The following is a 24,087-nucleotide window of genomic DNA, read 5'->3' as shown; positions in this document are numbered from 1 at the left end:
TTTTCTGTCGTTGTTGTTGTTTTTCTGAGACAAGGTCTTATTCTGTAGCCCAGAATGGTATGAAACTCACTACAAAGCACAAGTTGATTTTGAACTTGAGTGATCCTCCTGCCTCAGGAGGGCAAGTGCTGGGAATTATAGAAAGTCACCGTGCTGGTGCATCAGAAAGATACTTTCTTACTTTCAGAAAACAAAACATTTGATTTACTAGGCACAGTAATACAAACCTGTAATCAGAATACTTGAGAGGCAGGAAGATCACTGCAAGTTTAAGTCTAGCCTGGTTTAGTTTAGACCATGTCTCAAAAAGTAACAAAAACCAAAACAAATGAAAAGAGTGTCTCTTTAAGTTAGAGCAATAATAAATTTGTTTTCAGAAAAGCGTAATGAACCACAGAATCTTAGAAATGGAAAGGTATTTATTTGCTGACCAGAGTCCACCTCGTCCATTACACTTGAAACTCTGGTGTAGAGCAAGCTGGTTGACTGTTACTAGGAAGTACTGAAGGGGCCCAGAGTCCAGGCCATAAAGCGTGCAAAGCCCTCAGGACAGCCAACCATGTAAGAAGGGAGTGTCTGGGACTACAAAGATGCTGCGCTTGAGAACAGAGGCTTTATTTACAATAATACTCAGACAGGATTTAGCAAAGACTACCTCTCCTCATATCTTAGCAGCATGGGCTAGACTTTATGAACAAAAGAATATCCTGGGACTAGGACATGAATTCTCTCCTCAGACATATTCTCCGAAGCCCAAAGTTAGTTCCAAAGTCCCCAGCTCTGAGCAGTCTAACTGGGGGATTTTTCTAGCAGGTGAACTCAAACACCAGCATCCCAGTGGGGTCCACAATCAGGAATGACTTCGACACTGGCCAGGTAAACTTCAGGCTTTCATCTCACTCATGGCTTCCATGAGGCGAGCACTGTTTGTAACGGCTGTTGTCAGAAAGATGAATCTGTACCCTAAAAGTCAAGACAAGCAGCAGAAGTGACTAAACGCAGATCTTAGGTCCCAACAGGCAAGTCCACAAGTTCCACAGTGCCCCGGGATCAGAACATAGGTTTACAGGCACAGAAACATCTAGACCCGCCTGGGCAACAGAGTAAGACTCTATCTATATCAGTAACAGTCTCTTGGGCACTGTAATGTGCCACGCCTGACGGGTCTGGGCTCCCCTGCCCCCTGCTACAGCAGGCCAAGGGAAGGCTATGCAACAGTACCACAGCCAGGAGGAAAGCGTCCCGTGTAGGGACCGTGTCCCCCAGGACCCATGCAGCCCTGCTCTTACCTTTCTGTTCTCTTACCTTTCTCTCTGCCCAGGAACCGCAGGGCTGATATCTCCGAGAATGTGCAGCCCCCCAAGAACACTACCAAGATGAGGCGCAGGGACTCACTGGAAGCCTTGTCTTCCTTAGCCATGTCTGTGAAGGTCAGAGTCCCATCTTCATTCACACGCGGGTCCCGAGCACCAGCGCAGTGTCCAGCCTACCCCACTTCAACCCCTGCGCCACTACCAATGCCACACACCTGTGAAGGCAAACTCAGTGCAGTTCAGCAGCCGCACCACCTCGTCGAGGCCCTGCCAGCTCCGCCGCTCCAGCACCTAGGAAGGTATACACACCAGTTTTAAGTCTGAGAGAAAAGTTTAGGAAAAGGAAAGGAATAGCAGCAAGACTCAGGTTTCTTGCTAGTAACCTGGGAAGTGAACGTTGGGATCAGCCAAGGACAAGAGGAAGCATAAAGAATGACTTAGGAGTGGAAGCAGAAGTGATTCTTTCTCACCTGCTCAATGATTCGGCAGCTCAGAGGCACATAGGCACCACTGAAGACATAAGCCATGTCTCGGGGCACTTTCAGGTCATACTCCCCATCTACACGTGGGATCTACGGAGCAAAGGTATTGCATTAGGCAGCTCACAGTTCAGCACTCTGACCTTTTAAAGGTATGTTAAAAACAGCACACTGGCCAGGCAATGGTGATGCATGCCTTTAATCCCAGCACTTGGGAAGCAGAGGCAGGTGGATCTCTGTGAGTTCGAGGCCAGCCTGGTCCACAGAACTGGTTCCAGGACAGCTAGGGCTATTACACAGAGAAACCCTGTCTTGAAAAACCCAAACAAAACAAAATTTAAAAGACAAACAAAAAAGTAGCACACCCTAAGTTCACATTTTACCTAGAGGGAGCCAGCAAAGGCCTGACAAGACAACCACTGCATTAAATACCTGCTTCTTCTTTAGGGCCCTCTGTCCCTGTGAAGGCGCTGGGTAGAAGGCTCTTTTCCAGTTCCTCCCTCCAGCCCCTTCACAGAGAGCAGGGAGCCCAGCCTGGTGCTTTACATGTTTATTAAACAGTGCTTCTTTACATTTGTCTCGTTATAAAATTAAGCTCGTGCTGTAAAGTTACCCAAGGACCTTCATAAAAATACCACTGGCTTAGCAGTTGAGGGCACTTACTGCTCTTGCAGAGGACCTGGGTTCAATTCCCAGCACCTACAGGGCAACCCACAATGGCAGTTCGAGGGAATTTAACACTTTCTTCTGGCCGCCACATGCACTGGGCTAACATATAAAAGAAAACACTCAATACATGTTAATAATTTTGTTTGTCTTTTCAAGACAGGGTTTCTCTGTGTAACAGTTCTGGCTATCCTGAAACTCACTCTGTAGACCAGGCTGGCCTCAAACTCACAGAGATCTGCCTGCCTCTGCCTCCCAAGTGCTGGGATCAAAGGCACCACCGCCCGGCAAATAAAAATAAGGAGATGACTCAGTGGACAAAATCACTTGCTACAAAAGCACGAGGATCTGAGTTCAATTCCCCAGAACCCATGTAAAAGCTGGACCCACAGCACAAGTGCATTTGACCCCAGTGCCCTATGGGGAATTGGGAACCAGACAGAACCCTAAAAGCTAGTGGGCAAGTTAGACTGTCCTATACAGAGAAAAAACAACCAAGATTTCATCTCAAATGAGGCGGAAGATGAGGACTGACCCTGAGGTTTGCTCTGACCTCTACATGTGAGCTATAGCACACTATATCCACACTCATACACATGAATGCATGCACATACACATATACCACACACCCAAGAACGAAATACAAATGACATACAGGTTAATATGGACTCAAAGTACACTATCAAGAAACAAACAAGAAATGTTTCCCATCTAGCCTTGTTCCACATACCAAATTCAGTTTTTTGCTGATAGCACGAAAGTTGCTCCTCTTGGCCAGAGAACTGAAGGCATCCGTGATCTTTCCTGGGGAAGAAATCTGTGCTGGGTTCTATCTAACATCTACAGATTCATGACACCATCGAGGGTAAAAAGAACGATATACTAACACCCTGTGCCATCTTTCCTGCCACTGAACTCGTTCCCTACAGTTCCCTGGAACTGACCAGGGCATTCAGCAGACCTCTCCTCCTCTACTGCTTCTCTTCTACAGAGTACCAGCTGCCCACTCAATGTAGCATACATGAGGACCTTAATTTCTAGGGCAGGCATCAACTTCAGAATAAAATCAGCCTAATGTACTAAGGAACTGTGAACAGGTCAATTTCCCTAAGCTTCAATTTTTTTTTAGAAGAAAAACAAGAAAAAACCCACCTTCTTCATGGAGGATTAAGAGAGAACGCATATGTCAAGTCAGCACATGCTAAGTTTGTGTGGTAGTTTGAATGTAATTGGTGCCCATGAGTTCATAGGGAGTGGCACTATTAGGAGGTATAGCTTTGTTGGAGTAGGTATGACCTTGTTGGAGGAAGTGTGTCACTGTGGGGGTGGGCTCTGGGGTTTCCTATGCTCAGGATACCAAGCATCTCAGTTGACTTCCTGTTGCCTGCAAGATGTAGCACTCTCAGCTCTAGTACCATGTCTGCCTGCATGCTGCCATGCTCCCTGCCATGATGAATGGACTGAACCTCTGAAATTTTATGTAAGCCACTCCAATAAATGTTTTCCTTTATAAGAGTTTCTGTGATCATGGTGTCTCTTCACAGCAATAGAAACCTAGCTAAGTCAGTATACAGTATATGGAAACTACTCTCACTAGCAGAAGGAGTAACTACAATGAAATCATTCTTCCCAGTCCTCTCCAACTAGAGAGCTCCACCTCTTGGAGAAAAGGAGCAGTTCCCAGAGGTGGGGCGATAGAGACTCACCTGCAGCCTTGTCAGTCACTAGCTTGCTCACTTTATTCTCTACGGCTGTGAGGGTGTCCCCCGGAGCCTGCTCTGTTAGAAGCCCAGCGCGACGAAGATTGGAAAAGGTTAGCAGGTGCTCAGGGCCATAGCTCTAAAGGAAATTTGAAGTCAGTTATTTACCGAGTGCTACAATCAACCAGCACTGTTAGTAACACAGAGGGGAGGGAGGAGTCCACAGCTGTACTCTGCAGAGCCCACTGTGTGTAGCCATAGAGCTCGTGCGTGCAGCAATAACAAAGAGGCAGAAAAAGTAGCAGAAAATATTTTGTTTTGTTTTTCAAGACATGTTCACTCTGTGTAGTCCTGGCTGTCCTGGAAATCACTCTGTACACCAGGCTGTCCTCAAATGCAGAGATCCTCTTGCCTCTGCCTACCAAGTACTGGGATCAAAGGTGTGCACCACCACTTCTCAGCATTAAATACAACTTTAGATGCAAAGGAAAATTATATCTAGTCTTACCTGTAGATACTGTGTTTTCAGGGATCTGTAATCCTTGGGGATCAAACCTAGGAGTATGTAAAAGAAGGCAGGTATGTTAGAAAAAAAAAGGCCGGCTGAGGACCCCAGAAGCGAACAGCCAAACCAATCAAACAATACCATAACCAAGAGGCAGGACTGTGATACCCTTGCTTAGGACGTAGCTGATTCCAAATGGACTGCTTAATTTAATTTGCTTAGTAAAGGTGAAGCCCAGTGTCCTGGTCTGAGGAACAGCTCTGAGCCACAGGAGCTGAGGAAGGCATACTGAACAATCATCATTGCCAATCCCATAGGGGGAACCTGAAAGCTGACAGGAGGAAGGCGGGACTTCCTGTGCATTCTGGCTAAGCAACAGGTAGTTACAGCTACCAAGAAACAATGAGAAAATTCCAAAGGTTTCGAATGCTTTTCTGCGCAGAGACTAAGAAGCTGGGCTTCCAATCATAAGGAAGGGGACCTAGAGGCAGAATGTGTCTCCAGGTAGAGAGCAGCATGGCTCACTTACCACTGAAACGGTCAACAGTATGAACATGTTGCCATGAATAGCTGCAGAATTGGGGCTTTATGGAAGTACTTATTTTATTTTTTAAAAAAGTAAGTTTTTCCGGTCCTAGAGTAAGTTTTACCAGGAAGCCTTACTGAAGCCAGGTCAAAGGGACTGAGGAGGGAAAGCCACTGCAAGTCTATGACGGGCATCATGGAGCGGACTGAAGGTGGTCTAGTTAGAGCTGGACATTAAGTTCCCCTATGACTCAAAAAAAAAATCAGTTCTTTTGTTTCTGAGAGATATTTCTCAATCTGGCACTCTTGGCTTTGACCTTTTGGGCTCACCGTTCTCAGTGATGGACAGAAGGCACATGAGGCGAAGGCTTTCTATAGGTGACACCTGGACAGGAAGGAAAGGTCAGGAGGATGGACGTTTCAGGATGCGTGTTCTTCTCTTTCTTCTGTTAGGCCACCCTACCTCTAAGCCCACCTGCAGCCTCCCAGCACACATGCTCACCTGACGGTCTATGTGCTCTTCGATGTAGCTGGTACTCTCTCGGATGTTGAAGCCCTCCAGCAGTGCTGTGAGAGATCAGAAACAGCCCGTCACTGGGGATTAGCTGGCTAAGATCTGTCTGTCTCCTTATCTTTCTCCATCTTTGGGTGGGGCTAGGGGACCCCAGTATTCTACATAGCCAGCACTGGCAGCTGGAAAGACTAGAAAGCATCTTTTTGGAGGGCTGGGAGCCAGAGGGGTAGGAGCAGGAGAAGAACCTGGTGAGTTACCATGCTCGGTCTTGATTAGCTCCTGGAAGTCCTGCTTGGTCTTCTTTTTCATGATTGATTCGCAGGCCCCAATGTCTGCAGGAAGGACAAAAACTGATTTTGCTGGTTCTAGAAGGATAATCTTTGACTGCCAGAACAAAATTTCATAAAGGAAAATCCATAAGCCCTTTTTCCTATCTGAAACCAAATGAGACTACCTGCCAAGAGCTCAGGTATCTTGGAGGAAGGTAATGGCCTTCAGCACATCCCCCTGGAGGACACACATCACCTTCCCTTACCCCCAGGCTAGCACCTACGGAGACTCAGCAGGCGATGCTCCTGTTTTAGTCCCTTGAGCTCTTGGGACACGAAGTTCTTCATCTGCTTTATGTCCATGCCTCTCCGGCGCTGTGGAGATGTCACCATAGGTCAGCACCCCAAAGAACCTCCATTCTCCCTCAGACACAGGAGGCCAACAGAGGATCAGGGCTTGGGGCCTTACATCATACTGGGCCTGCAAGTTCCGGGCCTTCTGGCTCAAGAAGCCAAAGACATTGGAGAAGTGCTCGTTTCGGATCTCATTGAACACCTGTGAGAGAACAAGACAGGAACCATTTACAATGTCAGAACTGTACCAGGCCCCAGCCTGCCTCGTGAGTACAATAACAACACATGAAGTGCTGCACTATCCAAAGTATGACCAGAGTCGAGCTGGTGTTACAAAGTGGGCATAAGGTCCGTCTACTATGGTCTGGATCTACTCTTTTGGGCTTTTTATTTATTTCTGGATTTTGAGACAGAGTCATATGTAGCTGAGGCTGGCCTTGAACTCTTGTTTCATCTTCCCAAAGAGAATTACAGGTGGGAGCCACCTGTATTGCCTGGTTTGGGTCTGATCCTAATTGGTGAGGGAAATCTCCCAGAGATTTGGACCCAGCCTTGTGCAGCAGTGGTCCTGGGTAAGTATCATTATACCTGTACCCTCACCTTGTCCTCAGCATTGAGTAGCACCTTCAGGCTCTTGTCAGAAGATGTGACTTCTGGGCCAAAGTCGACACTCCCTGTGAGGGCAGAGGGGACAGCTATTATGAACTCCACTGAGGCCTTCTCCTACTCATTACTGACCTCTGTTAACGGTATCCTATCGTCCCCCGTCTCCCCTATAAGTACTGCCCTACTATGGGAGTCACCAGAGGCTGGGGTCATCCCCTTTGTCAAGATGCAGAGGATCACAGCACTCACCGCACTTGATTCGGAAGGTGTCATCCACCAAGCCCTCGTAAACCACTTGGGAGCAAAGTGCTGTCACAAAGTCCATGTCTGAAACCAAGACCCAGCTGTGAAGAGTCCCCAGACCCAGCTGTGAAGAGTCCCCAGACCCAGCTGTGAAGAGTCCCCAGGCCCAGCTGTGAAGAGTCCCAGACCCAGCTGTGAAGATTCCAAGACCCAGCTGTGAAGAGTCCCCAGACCCAGCTGTGAAGAGTCCCCAGGCCCAGCTGTGAGGAGTCCCAGACCAAGCTGTGAAGAGTCCCAGACCCAGCTGTGAGGAGTCCCCAGACCCAGCTGTGAGGAGTCCCCAGACCCAGCTTTCTACTCAGTTTGCTCAACAGTAGCTCAAGGACTCCTCACAGGTGCCCATGGTCACAACCGATGTGGAGATTCACAGCCTGAAGTTCACGACCCAACCGTGCCAGCACATGGACTCCAGAGACGGGGGAGTGCTGGGCAATACCTACCTCTGTCTAGGAGAAAGATGTGTCCAATTTCTGGTCTTCGACCTTTGGTTTCACTGTCCTCCTCCTCCTCCAGTTTCCTCCACAGATCATATGACATCTACCAGAGCCCAAGACAACCTCAGTTTTGTGTCCTGGTCTCTAGAAGCCCCATACTTACAGAGGCCAGTCTCCTCCATACTCTGTCTTGTCCCCAAGAAGGGAGTTAACTGTGAGGAATATGAACCTGTTCTCCCATTTGCTTCTATCCTCCCACACCACGGGGGGTGGGGGGTGGGGGTGGGGGATGCTCTCCTGCCCCAAAGAAAGAGATTTAGGAATGTGACCTAGAAGCTGTTGGCCATGCAGACTTTCCTCTTAAGAAAACCAGCCTGAGGCATAAGAGGAAGAGAATGAAGATTCCTATGCCACAGATATCCAGGGTAACCTTTGCTGGGTATGGAAACAGAAAATGGGCTTTAAGGACAAGAGTTGTGCTCGTGCTCTTACCTTGGCACACCTTCCAATGCCATAGCAGTTAGGGAAGGGTCCATAGAGCGTACTGAGAAGGTGCAAGGCCTGGGCCACAGTGTTGATCCAACGCTGATCACCTTCCTGCAGCGGCCACATGGGCCAAAAACCCATGTCAACTCATCTGATACAGTGGAAAATGGCTAGCCTAGATCCCCTGGAGTGGGATGGCAGTGTCTGGGGAATGCCTGAGAAGTTCATTTTATGGACCCCTGTGAGAGTTAATCCTGACAGTCAACCTGATGGAGCGGAAAGCACTAGGAGAGTAGTAAAGCTGACCCTGGCTGTACCTGTGAGGGCGTCTCCACATTAAAGCTAACCCTGGCTGTACCCGTGAGGTTGTCTCCACAGTAAAGCTGACCCTGGCTGTACCTGTGAGGGTATCTCCAGAGAAGACTGACTGCAGGGTAAGACTGGCTGAGGGGGAACAACCATCCATGACCAAGTAAGTCCCCAGGCAGGATAAGGGAAGAGGAGAATGGCTGCTAGTGCAGGGTCTCGCTCTTTCTGCCATCAAGAGTTGTTCTGCTGTGCCCTCTGCCCTCAGACACCATCGACTGAAATCCCTGACATCACGAGTGAAAGCAATGGCTCCTTCTTCCCGTAAGAGGCTTTCTCAGGTATCTGAGCACAGCAATAGCTAACAGAGTCCTGACAGACGTTCTATCCAGAACAATCTGCAGCCTTCAACTGTGAAATCACTACCCCACACAAGTTATAAGGGTTAGAAAAGATATCAATATTTCTAGTCCACTGGACCCCATAAACCTCAATACCAAGATTCCAGGGCCCTGCATTACCAGGAAGTAATCCCTGAAAAATTCTGGCAGCTCCATGCTCAGCAGATCCACATCCAGAGGCAGCAGAGAGAAGGCCCACTCGTCACAGCTCACATCTGTGGAGACAGAGAGCATCGGCTTTCAGGCAGACAGCACTTGGTTCCATGCTAACTGAAGGTCTGCTATGCTATAGCCACGCACCCAACATCTGAGTGCCTGCGATATGTCAATTATTACAGTTAGTCCTGGAGACTCAGAGTAAGAAACAGTCTGCTTCTAAGGAGTGTCTAATGCTGTCATAGAAGGAAACATGTACACAGCAGCTCACAGTGCAATGTTGCAAGTGGTGGTTTATACTAGGGGGCCAAGCACAAGTGTTAAGAAAACACACATCTGCATTTGTGATTCAGCAGCTAATACTGAAATGCACCTACAAGGAGGACTATATTAAGCACTGGGGAGACAGTGAACAAAATGGGCTCCCTCCCAATCCTGTGGAATGGACAAATGCAGCAGACAAATTATGATACAATATTTATTACAGTTGTAGGCCCCAAAAAGGGCTTATGGTATAGAATACATTGCTTTACACAGATGAGCCCCTGGGTTCTAGTCCCATCACAAAACAAATCAGGAAAACTATGAGCACAAATATTCCAGGGACTAGCCACAGCTAAGGGTAAAGGAATGACTTCCTGGCTCATCTAGGCTATAGAGTGAGTGCAAAGGCAGCATAAGTAACTCAGTGAAACTTTGACTCAATATAAGACTGTAAAAGAGACCAGCTGTGATGGAACACACCCTTAAGCCCAGTGCTTGGGAGGCAGAGGCAGGCAGATCTGAGTTCAAAACCAGCCAGCTAGTGATACATAGAGAGACACTTGTCACCAAAACAATAAATAAAAAGTAAAAAAGGAGCCACAATATAGCTCAGTGGTAGACCACTTGCCTAGCATATGCAAGGCCCTTTATGCAACACCCTGTACTTCAAAAAATAAGTAAAGCCAAGTCTGGTGTCACAGGCTTAGACAAGCTACACAGGAAAGGGGGCAAGATTACAGCTCAAGGACTGCCTGTAAAGCAGGTGGCATAGGAGAGTTTGCCTGAGACTCTACTTGGTTGTGCTTATCTATAGCTCCCCTGGCCCTTATGATAATGCACTCTGCCGTTTAGTTCCTTAGCTTGCACGTCCTGTTCACACACACTCCTCTCCAAACAATGGACCCTCAGAACATAGCAAGCTCAGAACCACCTCGAACTTTCACCTGCACTGGACTATACCCACTCCCATCTCTGAACAATATTAGAGGTTTCTCCACTCCTTGTAACAATCAAATATTTATTTATTTATTTATTTATTTATTTATTTATTTATTTATTTATGTATATATGTATGTATACAATATTCTGTCTGTGTGTATGCCTGCAGGCCAGAAGAGGGCACCAGACCCCCTTACAGATGGTTGTGAGCCACCATGTGGTTGCTGGGAATTGAACTCAGGACCTTTGGAAGAGCAGGCAATGCTCTTAACCTCTGAGCCATCTCTCCAGCCCCAACAATCAAATTTTGACAGTTTTATTTGTAGCAGGTACAAAGACAGGCTTTATAGAAGGGTTGATCTGGCCTGAACTGCATACTCAAGCGACCTCTTAGGAAAACTCTCCTCTTTGCCATCTTATGCTTATGTGTAATTAGGAACGTCTAAGACTAAGATTAGACAAATTATGGGAAGAGATATGGGCAGTAGAAAAGATAAATATATGACTTAATGTAGCAATCAAAATGAAGAATCACCCAAACTATGACTCTGTTACCAGTCCTTCCTTCTCTTAGACCCCATAAAAAGAGATGACAGGCTAGGTGCAGTGGAGCACACCTTGAGTCCCGGCACTTGGGAGGCAGAGGTAGGGGGAATCTCTGTGAATCTGAGGCCATGGTATACATAGTGAGTTATAGGAGAGCTAGGACTATATAGGGACCCAGTCTCAAAGAGAGAGAGCCTCTGCTCACTAGCCTGGCGACCTTAAGTACCCTCACTCAGGAGCTGGCTGACAATCTTGACGTGTACCCCTTTATAATCTGTACTATCACTGGACTCCAAATTAAGTTTCCTGGCTTCTTTTGCACACATATGTCAGCCCTTATTTTCAATCCTTTGGCTAAGGGGCCAAGAAAACATGGGAATACCCTGCCCAGACCCACCAGTAATACCTGATCTACAGAAGGAAATACCTCCCCAAAGAAGTAACAGTAGAGCTTGGAAACTGAGGAAGACTGGGTGGGGAAAATTCTCAGGGCAGAGCACAGTCTAAGCAGAAGGCAAAGCAAGCCCAAAGCCCGGGTGATGAGAAGTAACACATTAAAGAGCCGCACATGAGGCTGAAGGAAGAGGAGGGAGTCAGACTGTGGGAGACACAACAGGCCATGCTGGGGAGTCCGGGGCCACCTGTGTCTGATGGCAATCTTAGAAGCAGCAGCTGGGCATTCTTTCCTCTGGCCCCAGCCTCCTAAGCTGTTCTCGTCTGGGTCCTATTCCCAGTCTCATTCCCAGGAACTTCTCACTAGAGCAAGGAGAGTAAGACCCAGAGAAGGGGCTGGGAAGTGGAAACGGGAGTTCTTTCTTTCTTCGTGTGTTCTCTCTGCCTTCACTCACATTCAGTTCCTCTCACCTCCATAGACTCCCTCTTCCTCAAGCACCATCTCACATGCATAAAACTGAAAGAGAAAAGTCAATTAGCCGAAGAGGAAATCTGATTAGTAACAACTTTATTCTGTTCTCCCCCTGCTTTTTTTTTTCTTTCTGATGCTAGATGTGATGGTAATATTGTCAACCTGACAGGATTGAGAGGCATCCAAAGATTAGTAAAGCACTCTGCTTGGTGTGTCTGTGAAGGGCTCCCAGAGGAGGCTACATCTTGATCTGACCTAACCTAGATCTCACCTCATCAAGGACTTAATCCAGCAATAGATTCAAAATTTAAACAGACTAACAGACTGGTGCAACTGTAGAGGGCGGGGCCTAGCTAGAGGAAGCAGGTGAACTGCAGGACCCTGTTCACTTCTGGTCTCTCTGCTTTCTGGGTGCCATGAGGTAAACAGCTTTAAGCAACAGTAACAGAGCTAGTGTGATTAAAGGGTGCGCCTTAAACTCCAGCACTCCAGAGGCACAGGCAGGCGAATCTCTGCATTAGAGGCCAGCCTGGTCCACAGGGCAAGTTCCAGATCAGCCAGGATACACAGAGAAACCCTGTCTCAAACAAACAAACAACACCTATAGAGCTAGTTAACGTATAAATGAAAACTCTAAAAATCCAGAGCCAAAATAAATCTCCCTTTAAGCTTCTTTGCTGGCTTACCTGTTGCAATGATGAAAATCTGAATAGCACATTGGGAATCAGAGCCAGGCCTCAGTGGAGAGTGGGGGCACACACCTGTAATCCAGCACTCATGGAGAGTGGGCACACACCTGTGATCCCAGCACTCATGGAGAGTGGGGACACACACCTGTGATACAGCACTCACGGAGAGACCTGTGATCCCAGCACTCAGGAGAGTGGGCACACACCTGTGATCCAGCACTCAGGAGAGTGGGAGCACACACCTGTGATACAGCACTCATGGGGAGTGGGGGCACACACCTGTGATCCCAGCACTCAGGGGGCTGGGGTCAGAAGACTGGGAGTGCAGGCAGCTTGTGCTGAATAGTAAGTTCTAAGCCATCCTAGGCTAATTAGTGACATTCTGTCTCAAAAACAAATAGGGCCAGTGAGATGCCTCAGCAAGATTAACAACTGAGTCTAAACCCTGGGCCCACAGTGGAAGGAGAGAACTATCTCCCAAAAGTTGGCCTCTGATCTCTACTCATGTACCATGGCACCTGCTATCCCCATGTGCATGAGTGGGGCACACACACACACACACACACACACAAAATAAATAATTTTTAAAAACAACTGGGGCCTCACACAAGCTAGGAAACATTCCACCAGCAAGCTACACCCTTGGCCCTGCTCTTTCCATTTCTCCGGAGTTCCTCTGCAGTAGGCGCCATGTTTGAATATGGTATGAGTACATCCTCTGAGCGCCCATTGTTGAATTAATCTCCTCTGTGAGATATTAAGAAAGTACAAAATTGATCTAATCATGGTGTCCAGAGTAAAGTCTTTAGACTTCACTAGGATTAGGTAAGGTCGTCAGCGTGCAGGCTCCATGACTGAATACTGGTGACTTTACAAAAGGAGGCAGAGATCAGGGCACACCCATGTGCTCTGTCTTTCCACACATGATGGTTTGCATCACCACAGGACTGCTGGCAAGACAGCCATCACCAGACACGCCCCTTCAGCCCTAAGCCTATGGAGCCATTACAGTCGCAGGTGGTTCATGATAGTAATAGAAATAACCCGAGACAGTCAATAGTGAGGACATTAATCACAGACTCCACAAACTTATCAACTTAGAATGGACCACTAAAGGGCAGGAGAGATGGCTCAGAGGTACGGAGTTCAATTCCCAGAAATCACATGGTGGTTAGCAACCATCTATAATGAGTTCTGGTGCCCTCTTCTGGCATGCAGACATACATGTAGGGAGAACACCGTAAACATAATAAATAAATATTTTTTAAAAGAAATAAATCTTAAAAATACAGACCACTAGACCCATCCAGCCCCAAATTTTATTTCTTTTTCATCTTTACTTATGTATAATGCTTTTTCATCTCCCTTAGAAGCCTGGAAACCTTATAAAGGAGTAGGCATTTAGCAGTCTTTGAGGGAAGAGAGGGGCTGGAACAACTAGGAAGAATGGCATGGAAGTGTTCCGGAACCACAGAGGAGAGAGGGGGTGGAGTAGGGAGTCCTGTTTAGCACACACACGAGGCCTCTGGACACACTGACGGACACACTGAGATGTTGGGATCTGGCCCTGGAATCAATGACATATATACTGTATTTAAATGGTTTGTTTGGCAGGTGGATCTCTGTGAGTTCGAGGCCAGCCTGGTCCACAAGAGCTAGGTCCAGCCAGGCTCTAAAACTACAGCGAAACCCTGTCTCGAAAAACCAAAATAAATAAACAAATGGTTTGTCTGAAGTGGACACGATGAAGTAAGCCTGTAATCTCAGCATTTTGGGCAGGAATCATAAAGTCAAGGTAAGCCTATGCTATACAGTAAGATTCTATCCCCAAAAATGTCAAGATTTATCTAAGGAAAAAAAAAATAAAGAGGAGTCAAGGATAGTAATGCACACCTGTAATCCCAGCACGACAGACTTGGAAGAGGGAGAAGGATTAGGATCATAGCAAGTTCAAGGCTAACCTGAATTACAGCTGTCTTTTAAAAAAATTGCGTGTCTGTGTATGTGTGTGTGTGGTGTGTGTGTGTATTACATAAAGACGGTAAAGGACAAGAGTCCAGGGAAAACCAAAACAACAATGATACAGAGAACAGAACGAGGGAGAAAACACAGGAGTGTGTGTTGGCAGGGACACACAACCAGCGCCTGCACCACTACTATACAGGAGTGTGTGTTGGCAGACCTTGATTAGATCCCCTAGCACCCTACACCATCCCTGCCCCAACTCCCACAAAGAGAGAGAGATTACAAAGGAAGTTATGGATGTCACTTCTTTTTTGGTTGTTGTGTTCAAGACAGGGTCTCTGTGTAGCTCTGACTCTCCTGGAGTTCACTCTGTAGATCAGGCTGGCCTTGAACTCACAGAGATCCAGTGGCCTATGCCTCCCAGTAATGGAATTAAAGGCATGCACCACCACCACCTGGCCAGAAGTCACTTCTTAAAACTCCCAATTCCACAATGCTTTCTTTGGGGGCCGTTTGATGACAGACCTTTTATTTAGTAATCACAGATACGTAAGGAGAAGACAGCATGCCACTGGCCACTTATCCCAGTTCTGTTGCATAATAGTTTCCTCTGAGATTGAAACTCAGTCCTCCAGGGAAGCTCTTTAAAACATTAATTAAACAATAAAACAGCTTGAGGAAGTCCCTGAAACTGACCAGATTCACTAAGCCCCTCCCTCCCAAGAGTATAGATATAATAAAGACTACCATGAGTCAGTCTTAGCCCAGCCCAGTTTCTTGGAAGAAACAGAGACCAACTGAGCCACTTGAAATCAACACTTTCCAACCCATTGTGCTGTCTGCAGACTGTAGTACACTCCAGGTTTTTAGCTTTTGTGGCTGTCATTCATACTAGGGATGAGATTTGGTAAATATACACCTGTCATTGAGTCATTTCTGTTCCTGTAAGTAATCCCTTCCATATTCCTGTAAATAACCCCAATAAAACTCATTGGTTCACCAAGGTGGACTTCAGTCTGTCCTCAGTTCCCTGTCTGGGGTGAGTAGATGTTTGTTCATATCTCCCCAACAAGCAATCCTCCTGGTTCACTCTCACAGCCCCCTCTTCTAGGATCCAAACTCACCTTCTGAGGAGTTAAGATGACTTTATATTTTCTAATTCGACCCGCCAGTTTGTCAGCATTGACAAGATCTACAAAGAGAAGGAGTGCAGCCCAGCAAGCCATGGGCCATCTGTTAGACACGAAACAAGGAAGCAGAACTTCCTCCCCTTCCTGCCCCTGCCCTTCCCATCAAGATCTTGTTTTGTAGCACAGGCTAGCCTCAACTTGGGTTCTTTCTACCTTGGCCTCTCAAGTGCAGGGATAATAAATGGACACCACTGTGTCCAGCAGGTCTTTTCTTACTGAAGGGTCGGTCCTATGGCCAAGGCCCTTCTAACTTGCTCACCTTTCCCCTGCTTTTAGCTCCACAGAGTAGAACCATGGCTCACTTACTGGCAATGTAGCGCATATTCTTGATGCGGGGTCTGACCAAGAAGCACAATCTATGGATGAGAAAGAAACAGGAAAGTTAGGAGAAACCATGAAGATGGTGATAGAATCTAAGAAGAAATCAGAATGAAAACAAGTCTTTAATCATTTGCCCTTCTTTGACCAGGCCTACAGATCTCTGAGCTAACCATGTGCCACCTGCAGCAGCCTTTCTCATTACAACGGGTACAGTGTGATGATAAGAGCGCCTTATTGGCTCCATGGTAGACCCAGGAGTTCCTGTTCTTCAATAGCTGGTGATCCAATGGTCAAAATTGTGTGTGTGTACGCATGTGCCACAGCTTGTGTGGAGGTCAGAAGACAACTTGTGAGAATAGGTTCTCTTCTTCCACCATGTGGGTGAAACTCAGGTTGTCTGTCAGGCAGGGTGGGAAGTATCTTTACGTACTAAGCCATCTCATTGACCCTAGAGGCTCTATTTATTTATTTCTCTGTTTATCATTGTTGTGTATGTGTGAGTGCAGGGACTCAGGTAGCAGTCAGAGGACAACTCTGCACAGTAGATTACCTCCTCCTACCCTTCCGTGGGCCCCAGAGACTGAACTCGGATCCCTGAACCTGCAGAGCAAGCATGGGCTTTACCCACTTCCTGAAGCCGAGCCATCTTCCAGCTACCCCTTGGAGGCATCACAGGAGAGCAACAATTTTTGGACGAGGAATAATTCTAGTTGTAGATAATAATACGGAGGAGAGAGAAGAGGACAGAGTGGGAGGAACTGCAGAAAGGAAGACTAGCAATCTGCACAGGATATTGCCAACATGCAGGAACTGGGCCACATCACAGGCCCTGTGGTTGCATATCTCAGGCAAGGACAAAGTAGGGCAAATACACTCTGGGGACCTCGTAGACACTCACTGTTCATTGGCGCTGAGGACGGGCTTGCTCTCCACCTTGTATAGCTTGTCCACTTCATGTTGCTACAGAGAGGAAAGCCCAAGCATGACACAAAGACAGGCAACACAGGAAGGTTTAATCCCAGAAGTCAACCACCCATTCTTCCTTACGGTCAATGGAAAAACCAAATGCAAAACTAAACCCAAGCATCATCATCAGTCCCCTGCTGACCTGGCCAGGTGAGCTCACTTCCTATCAAGGGCATGACCTTCAGGACTGGTTGTGCTCATCAACAGAAAAAAATACTTAAAGAGGAGAAAAGGGAGCCGGGCGGTGGTGGCGCACGCCTTTAATCCCAGCACTCAGGAGGCAAGGCAGGCGGATCTCTGTGAGTTCGAGGCCAGCCTGGTCTACAAGAGCTAGTTCCAGGCCAGGCTCTAAAAAAGCTGCAGAGAAACCCTGTCTCGAAAAACCAAAAAAAGAGGAGAAAAGGGCTGGTACCTTCAGGATGGAGACATTAGCAATTCGATCCAAAGGGCTCATGAGATCTGCCTCAATGAACAAATCCTTCTTTCCAGGAAGCTGAAGGAGAGAAAGTATGATTGATCACTCAGAGGTCACAGGAGCTCCCCTCAGCTGGGACTTTTTCTCTTCACTCACTTAACGAAAACCTGGTCTTGAGTTGAAAGGGCATTAGACATCCAGCTGAGCTCCTCAGCTACCGTCTCCATTCACCACTGACAGACACTTCTTCACATATAAAAACTCTCTCACTCTCTCAGCTTGGCTCCTTGTCACTATTGGGACTCTGGTCACTGTCTCTCTTCCCCATAACCTCTTCTATTCTGCCTCTTAACAGTGTCTCATTTCCTAACAAAGACAAACTCAACAAAAGCCCACCTTGCATCCTGCAAACCCTTTAACTAACTGTTAAATATTCAAATGGCATTTTTCTTTTAGTTATAAAAATACCACACTTGGGCTAGACAGATGGCTCAGTGGTTAAGAGCATTGCTTGCTCTTCCAAAGGTCTTGAGTTCAATTCCCAGCAACCACATGGTGGCTCACAACCATCTATAATGAGGTCTGGCACCCTCTTCTGGCCTTCAGGCATACATGCAGTCAGAATATTGCATACATAATAATAAATAAGTATAAAAAAATGAAAAAAAAATACCACACTTGACGCAGAACTTAGAAAATCAGGGCAGGGCTGGATGTGTAACTCAGTGATATAATATGTGTGCTGTGTGCATGAGGTGCAATCGCCATTGCTGAAAAAAAAGAAAGGAAAACCCCAGACAGTACTCACATACCCACCTTCCCACACCTACTGCGTGATACCCACCAGGGATTCCAGCACCAACACTCTGGACGCTGCTCTCATGTGGACAGGAGGAGGTCACAGTGACAATCAGTGATAGGAAGGAATAAGTCATTGGAAGGTTCTTTCTGACTAGGCCTGAAGAGTTGATAGTGACATTTACAGAACAATCCAGCAGGGACCAGGGAGACAAGGGTAGGTGCAGAGAGGAAGGCTGAGCAAGCAATTCAGATGGTTGGTGCATATGGTATAGGATTGGCAGGTCTCAGCTGGGGACTTCTAACAATGCCTGGACACATTCTGGGTTATCTGGGAGAGGGTGGAGGGCATCTAGTGCAAAAAAGTTAGGAACGCTGCTAGGCCACCCAGTATACACGACAGGCCCTACAACATGGGATTAGTATACTCACGATGCCTGTAGTATCAAGAATTAATACCGACACAGAAGAAATGGTGGGAAATTGTTTGAAACAGTTGGTTAGAACTGGGCATCAGGGCTCCAGTGCCAGTAGGTAGGGAATTTGGACTTGATCCTTAGAGGAACAAGTCTACTATAGAAAACTTTTGTATACCAAAGCACAAGCCAGCCAGAAATTTTAGATGTCATGTACAACTATGAAAAAAAAAGTTGAAGAGGTGAGAAGCTGGAGTTAGGGGCTCATCTAGAAAGTTAGTGGAACAGACCAAGAAGCCAAGCATGTAGCAGTGAGGACATGCTTCAGGCTGGAGGTAGTATGAGCACAACAGATGAAGACAAACATGAGATGTTGTTGAGTATGTGTGTGCACGACGTATGTGAATGTGTGTGCCATGTTATGTGTAGTGTAGGTGTCAAAGGACAATACGTGGAGTTCTCTCCTTTCCACCTTTATGTGGGTTCCAGGAATCAAACTCAGGTCAGCAGGCTTGCACACACAAGTGCCTTTACCTACTGAGTCCTCCCACTGCCCCACAAGAAATAGTTTTCAAGCAGGGCGGAGGAGGTGGTGGTGATGGTGTTGGTGGTGGCAGTAGCCGGTAGCGCCCACCTTTAATCCCAGCACTTGGAAGGCAGAGACAGGTGGATCTTGGGAGTTCAAGGCCAGGCTGGTCTACAGAGAGAGTTCAAGGACAGCCAGGGCTACACAGAGAAAACCAGTTTCAGGAAAACAAAACAAGAAAAAATAGTTTCCATGTTTGACGGACATCAGCAGTGTTAACACTGCATATGCTTGCATGATAGGAGTAGAAGTGGTTTTGTTGTTGTTGTTTGTTTTGGTTTTCTGAGACTGGGTTTCTCTGTGTAGCTTTGGAGCGTGTCTAGGAACTTGCGCTATAGACCAGACTGGTCTTGAACGCACAGAGATCCGTCTGTCTCTTTCTCTCAAGTGCTGGGATTAAAGGCATGTGCCACCATTGCCAGCTAGAAGTGTTTTGTTTCAATACTTTCCTTTGTCTCCTACATTTTCTATATTGTACAAAGGTTGCTTTCAAGGTCATATATGAGGAAGCATCCACAGGACTCAACCTTCCAGGTAAGCGTAAGGGAAACGACAGCCATGGATGATTTTGTCAGGCTGAGGAAATGGCTCAGTGGATACCGTACTTGCTCTGTAAGTGAGGAAACCATGTAAATGTCAGGTGGGTGTGAGGTCGCTTGTAATTCCAGCACTCTCTAGGCAGAGAACAGAGCTCTAAAGAAAGCCGCCTAGCTAGACCAGCCTGCATCAGCAAGTTCCAGATTCAACTAAGAAAATTTGACTCAATGAATAAGGTGAGCAGTGACTCAGAAAGACTACCAATGTCAACAACCTCGGGCACTCCACACGTGGACATATGTGTCTGTGCCCATACACATGCAAACACACAGTCATACAACACACACACACACACACACACACACACACACACACCAGAAATTAGTACAAGGAGGGAATTACTGCCCCCAGAGATTCCCTGTGACCTTGAGTTACTCATGGTGCCTCTTCCTCAAAAACACTCCACTATGTTTCTACCCCTGATCTCACCTACTCTCCAGCACTTTTCTCTTCTTCACACACTTGTTGAGACACACTTGTGTGCAAATCTCTATGCCAGCATTATGGGACACACAAAGGAGAAATAACATATGGTCCTGGATCCTGATGTCTGCCCGTATCCAAGTTTCACCCCAGCCCACTAGTCAGCTGCTCCTTTCTTCCCTCTCCCTCCCTCCTTCCCTCGCCCCCCTCTTCTTTCTCTCTATCCCCCTCTACCCCCTCTGCAGGGTTATGGTTGAGCCCAGGGTTCCAAAGAAGGACAGCTATACACTGAGGCCCATCCACAGCCCATCACTACTAGACCTAACCTCACTTAAGCTCTAAAGCAATCTACTTCCGCCACCTAGCTCTTCCTCTAGACGTGCGTGCGTGCGTGCGTGCGTGTGTGTGTGTGTACCCATATGTACATGTGCGTGCATCTTTGTGTCTACACATACTACACTTGTATGCGTGTGCCTTTCATTTCTGTTCAGTGTTGACACAGAACACCCGTCAAGCACATGCTCTGTGGCTGTCTCTAAGCTGGGTACTTGATGTCGGGTCTACAGCGCAGAACAGAGCCAATTCCTAAACCTGAGACCCCTCCAAGCCAACGAAGAACGCAGACAATAAGCCAACTACTGCAACGACAGCAGCATCGTTCGTTTCCTAGTAACGCAGATTAAAGGGGAATGTACATTTTGCTCCTCCCTCAACATTTACAACCGATCAACAGCTTTGAATTTTCTTCCCCTGTAATTTATAAATTTATCGCAAGTCACGTGTGCCAGGAAATTCCTGTGAGGCCAGCGCTTGGTAGGCTGGGTCAGAGGGGCTGCAGGAGGCCATCCTGGAATACACAGCCGAAAAACAAAGCCTGGAATACAGAGCCAGACCCAAAGAAACAAAGCTGAAAAACAAAACCCCACCACTTCCCCTCGCTTCTACTGCCAACGACGTCTTTGTGGGCTTTTGCTACTTGAGTTGAATCAGGGCTCTCCTAACTGGCCTTATTGTCCACTTGCTCCCCTTTACAAAGCACTATTGCAAACAGCAGGTATTGCTGCCTGCTGCAAACGTGTGCCGGTCTTCAGCCTGCAGGGTGTAATTTTGTTTGCTTGTTTGCTTTTTGAGGCAGTTTTCTTTGTGTAGCTCTGTCTGTCCTGGAACTCACTCTGTATGATGCCTTCGGAGGTCTGCATCCCTCCTGGGAATGAATGAATGAATGAATGAATGAATGAATTGGAACTAAAGGCGTGCATAACCACGCCTGGCTGTCTGGCTGTGTAGCTTTCTTTTAGATGGGGTGCAGTGGGTTAAACCTAGGACTGTGCACAGGCAATGTTTAAAGCACTGCACCATATTCCCAGCCCCTACAATGTGACTTCTGACCGCTCTCTTCCCTGGTCTCTCAGCTTTGCCTCTGGCAGCCTGATAGCCTGAATGGAACATGCTCCTCCTACTCAAAAGAAAGTATGTTTGTTTATTCTTCAAATTCCAGACCCCAGGAAACCCCCAGATCACCCTAGCTGCCGGTTTTTTATTCTGCGCTCCTCGGGAAGCCTAGCATTCACTTACCACCCGATACCCGAGGCCTCATTGTTTCATGGGGCACCTACTGGAATGTAACTAGTGGCACAGGTATTTCAACTCTATTTCCATCTCCAGTGACGCCTGGCACAAGGGAGTCTTCCTCCTGCACGGATGCTGACAATTTCCACTTATTTATCAACCGACTACCCTTTGGTTTTTCCTGTCGAATGCCCCATTCTGGATCTGCCGAGGACGCTCCAAGGAAAATACCAAGGGACTCAGCGAGGAAGAAGTCACATTGAGGGCCACACTGTTGACACAGGAAAGGAGCCAGGCGTGGCCGGCACTGACCTGCTCCAGCAGATAGATGAGCTGGTCTCGAGCCAGCCTCTTGAGCATAGAGAAGTCAGGAAGCTCGGGGGCGTCCAGTCGATGGGGGAAAGCCATGGGAACGGTCACCGGAGCCACCGTGTGTGAGCAGAAGGATGGCCTCGGTTTTGAAGCGGCCGGCGACAGCCCGGGGTTAGCGCGGGTTGATATTCTGCCCACCTGGGCTCGGGGACCCAGGACCCCCGAGGGGCCCTCGCTCCTGGGCCGCACTAGAGGGATGAATGACCACCTCCCGGCCAGACGTCAGGGGACTCTTCCTGGGAGACCGGCAGCCACGGGGCTCCGCCCAGGCGCTCTCCGCTTGTCAGCAGGATTCCCAACAGCACGAGAGCGCCTGGAGAACCCCGCCTCCAAGCCAGAGAAAAGCCACTTCCTAGACCCCCCGGAAGTCCAGTTCTCCCGGTCGGCGCTCAGAGCACTGGGAGAGGACGGCGTCCGGAAAGGGACATTTCAAAACAGGAGGTGACGAGGTTTTTTTTTTTTTTTTTTTTTTTTTTTTTTTTAACGAGTATACTTTTTTGTGTGTGTGCGTGCGCGAATGTATGCCATGTGTGTACGGGTGCCTGCCAAAACTAGACGAGCGTTCCATACTTCCTGAAGCTGCCGCTCTGAGGTGCCAGACGCCAGTGCTGGGAACGCTCTTGACTGCTTAGGAGCTTTCCAACCCCATTCGTGACCAGAGAATTTTTTCTTTATAAAGAGATCATACCTTTTTAATTGCTTATTCGTCAAACTCCAGATCCCAGGGAGGGATACATTTTAAGAACACAAGAGACTAGACTCTAGTTCCGTTCAAGTAGAGATTGAGCCCTTCCTGTATTTTAAAAAGTGGGCGAAACCTAATCTGCAGAATACGGACGGCTGGAGTCTCAACTGTCAATCTAGCCTCTGACTCAGTCCTTGGCTTCCTGGTAGTAGAAGGTATATGTGAGCTTGAGCAGTTTGGAAAGGGATGAATATGTTGGACTATGAAATTAAGGCTTGCCGGCTGTGACCTTTGGATATCGGAGTTTTAATTTGCTAATGGCCGTTATGGGAAAAATAAATAAGCTTGTGGCACAATCATGCTACAAATGAATAAAGAGGCAAAACAGAAGTACCTTCGTATGGTACTGGTTTTTTTAATACGATTTTAAATATTTATTTTACTTATTATGTATACAATATTCTGGGTGTATGTCTGTAGACCAGAAGAGGGCACAAGACCTCATTACAGATGGTTGTGAGCCACCATGTGGGTGCCGGGAATTGAACTCAGGACCTTTGGAAGAGCGGGCAATGCTCTCAACCACTGAGCCATCTTTCCAACCCCCAGAGGTTCTGTTTTTGAGACAAGGTCTCTGCTTTGGGATAATTCTCCACGCTGTGAAGATGTATTCCTCTCATTTCCTTAGTAAAGAAGCTGGTTTGGCCTATAGCAAGGCGGGAAAGACAAACAGTACAGAGATGAGAAGGGCGGAGATGAGGGAGTCAGCTGGCAGGCAAACAATATGTGCTAAAGAACAGGTAAAGTCAAGAAGCCACGTGGAAAAATGTAGATTAATAAAAAATGGGTTAATTTAAGTTGTAAGAGCTAGTGAATAAGCCTGAGCTATAGACCAAACATCCTGTAATTAATATAAGCTTTTTATGTGATTATTCGGGACCTGGCAAACAGGACAAAAGCTCTTCCACCTCTGTTTATAGATCTCAACCATGCTGTTGCAGATAGGAATTGACTGAGAAAATACATAAATAGGAAAGTATGGGGAAATGGATAATGTCTTTAAACAAAAAACAAAACAAAAACAGGCAGTCTGGCATCTCGACGGGTGTCTGTAAATCCCAGCCCTTGGGTGGAAACGGGATCAGTTCAAGACTATTCTGGGCAAAAAGCGGGAAGAGGGTTAAGGTGAGCAGGGGGCAGCTCCGTGGCTAAGGCGTGATGACTGGGGTTTGGCTCCCCAGCACCCCACAAATGCTAAGTGATCTGGCATCCCCTTAGTAACCTCAGCACTCCATAGCCAGAGGCTAGGGATCCCTCAGGCAAGCTGTCTAGCTAGCCTAAGCTAATTGCCTAGTTTTGGGTTCAGCAAAATAGAAGCCTTAAATATAAAAGCTGGAGAACTAGCAAGGACTCAACCTCAACCTCTGGACGTCTCCCACCTCCCAAACCCTGACTCCCTCAGAG

The 24,087-nt window shown here is 47.3% G+C and overlaps 1 protein-coding gene across 1 annotated transcript; it reads right to left on the bottom strand.

Annotated features, from left to right (window-relative positions):
- Positions 1-594: 594 nt before the first annotated feature.
- On the bottom strand, positions 595-22,278 carry Vps33b (VPS33B late endosome and lysosome associated). The gene is made up of 23 exons (XM_038313895.2): positions 21,879-22,278; positions 17,175-17,255; positions 16,695-16,756; positions 15,782-15,831; positions 15,410-15,477; positions 11,631-11,676; positions 8,982-9,076; positions 8,161-8,265; positions 7,675-7,771; positions 7,181-7,258; positions 6,926-6,999; positions 6,441-6,527; positions 6,256-6,346; positions 5,960-6,034; positions 5,691-5,755; positions 5,519-5,573; positions 4,667-4,713; positions 4,165-4,297; positions 3,189-3,262; positions 1,784-1,885; positions 1,529-1,604; positions 1,306-1,422; positions 595-963 (listed from the first exon to the last, which is right to left on the bottom strand). The coding sequence occupies exons 1-23, from the start codon at positions 21,972-21,974 to the stop codon at positions 884-886; spliced, it is 1,854 nt and encodes a 617-aa protein (XP_038169823.1). The 5' UTR covers positions 21,975-22,278; the 3' UTR covers positions 595-883.
- Positions 22,279-24,087: the final 1,809 nt, after the last annotated feature.

Source organism: Arvicola amphibius, chromosome 12 (assembly GCF_903992535.2).
Source record: "Arvicola amphibius chromosome 12, mArvAmp1.2, whole genome shotgun sequence".
In the NCBI taxonomy this organism is placed as follows: Eukaryota; Metazoa; Chordata; class Mammalia; order Rodentia; family Cricetidae; genus Arvicola; species Arvicola amphibius.
This window is presented reverse-complemented; position numbering and strand designations above follow the sequence as displayed.

Coding starts and splice junctions, on each gene's coding strand:
- Vps33b (XM_038313895.2), bottom strand. CDS start 21,974: ATGGCTTTCCCCCATCGACTGGACGCCCCCGAGCTTCCTGACTTCTCT. Junction 7,259..7,674: donor CATCTTTCTCCTAGACAGAG/GTAGGTATTGCC, acceptor TCTTGGTTTCAG/ACATGGACTTTGTGACAGCA. Junction 5,574..5,690: donor AAGAGCACATAGACCGTCAG/GTGAGCATGTGT, acceptor CTTCCTGTCCAG/GTGTCACCTATAGAAAGCCT.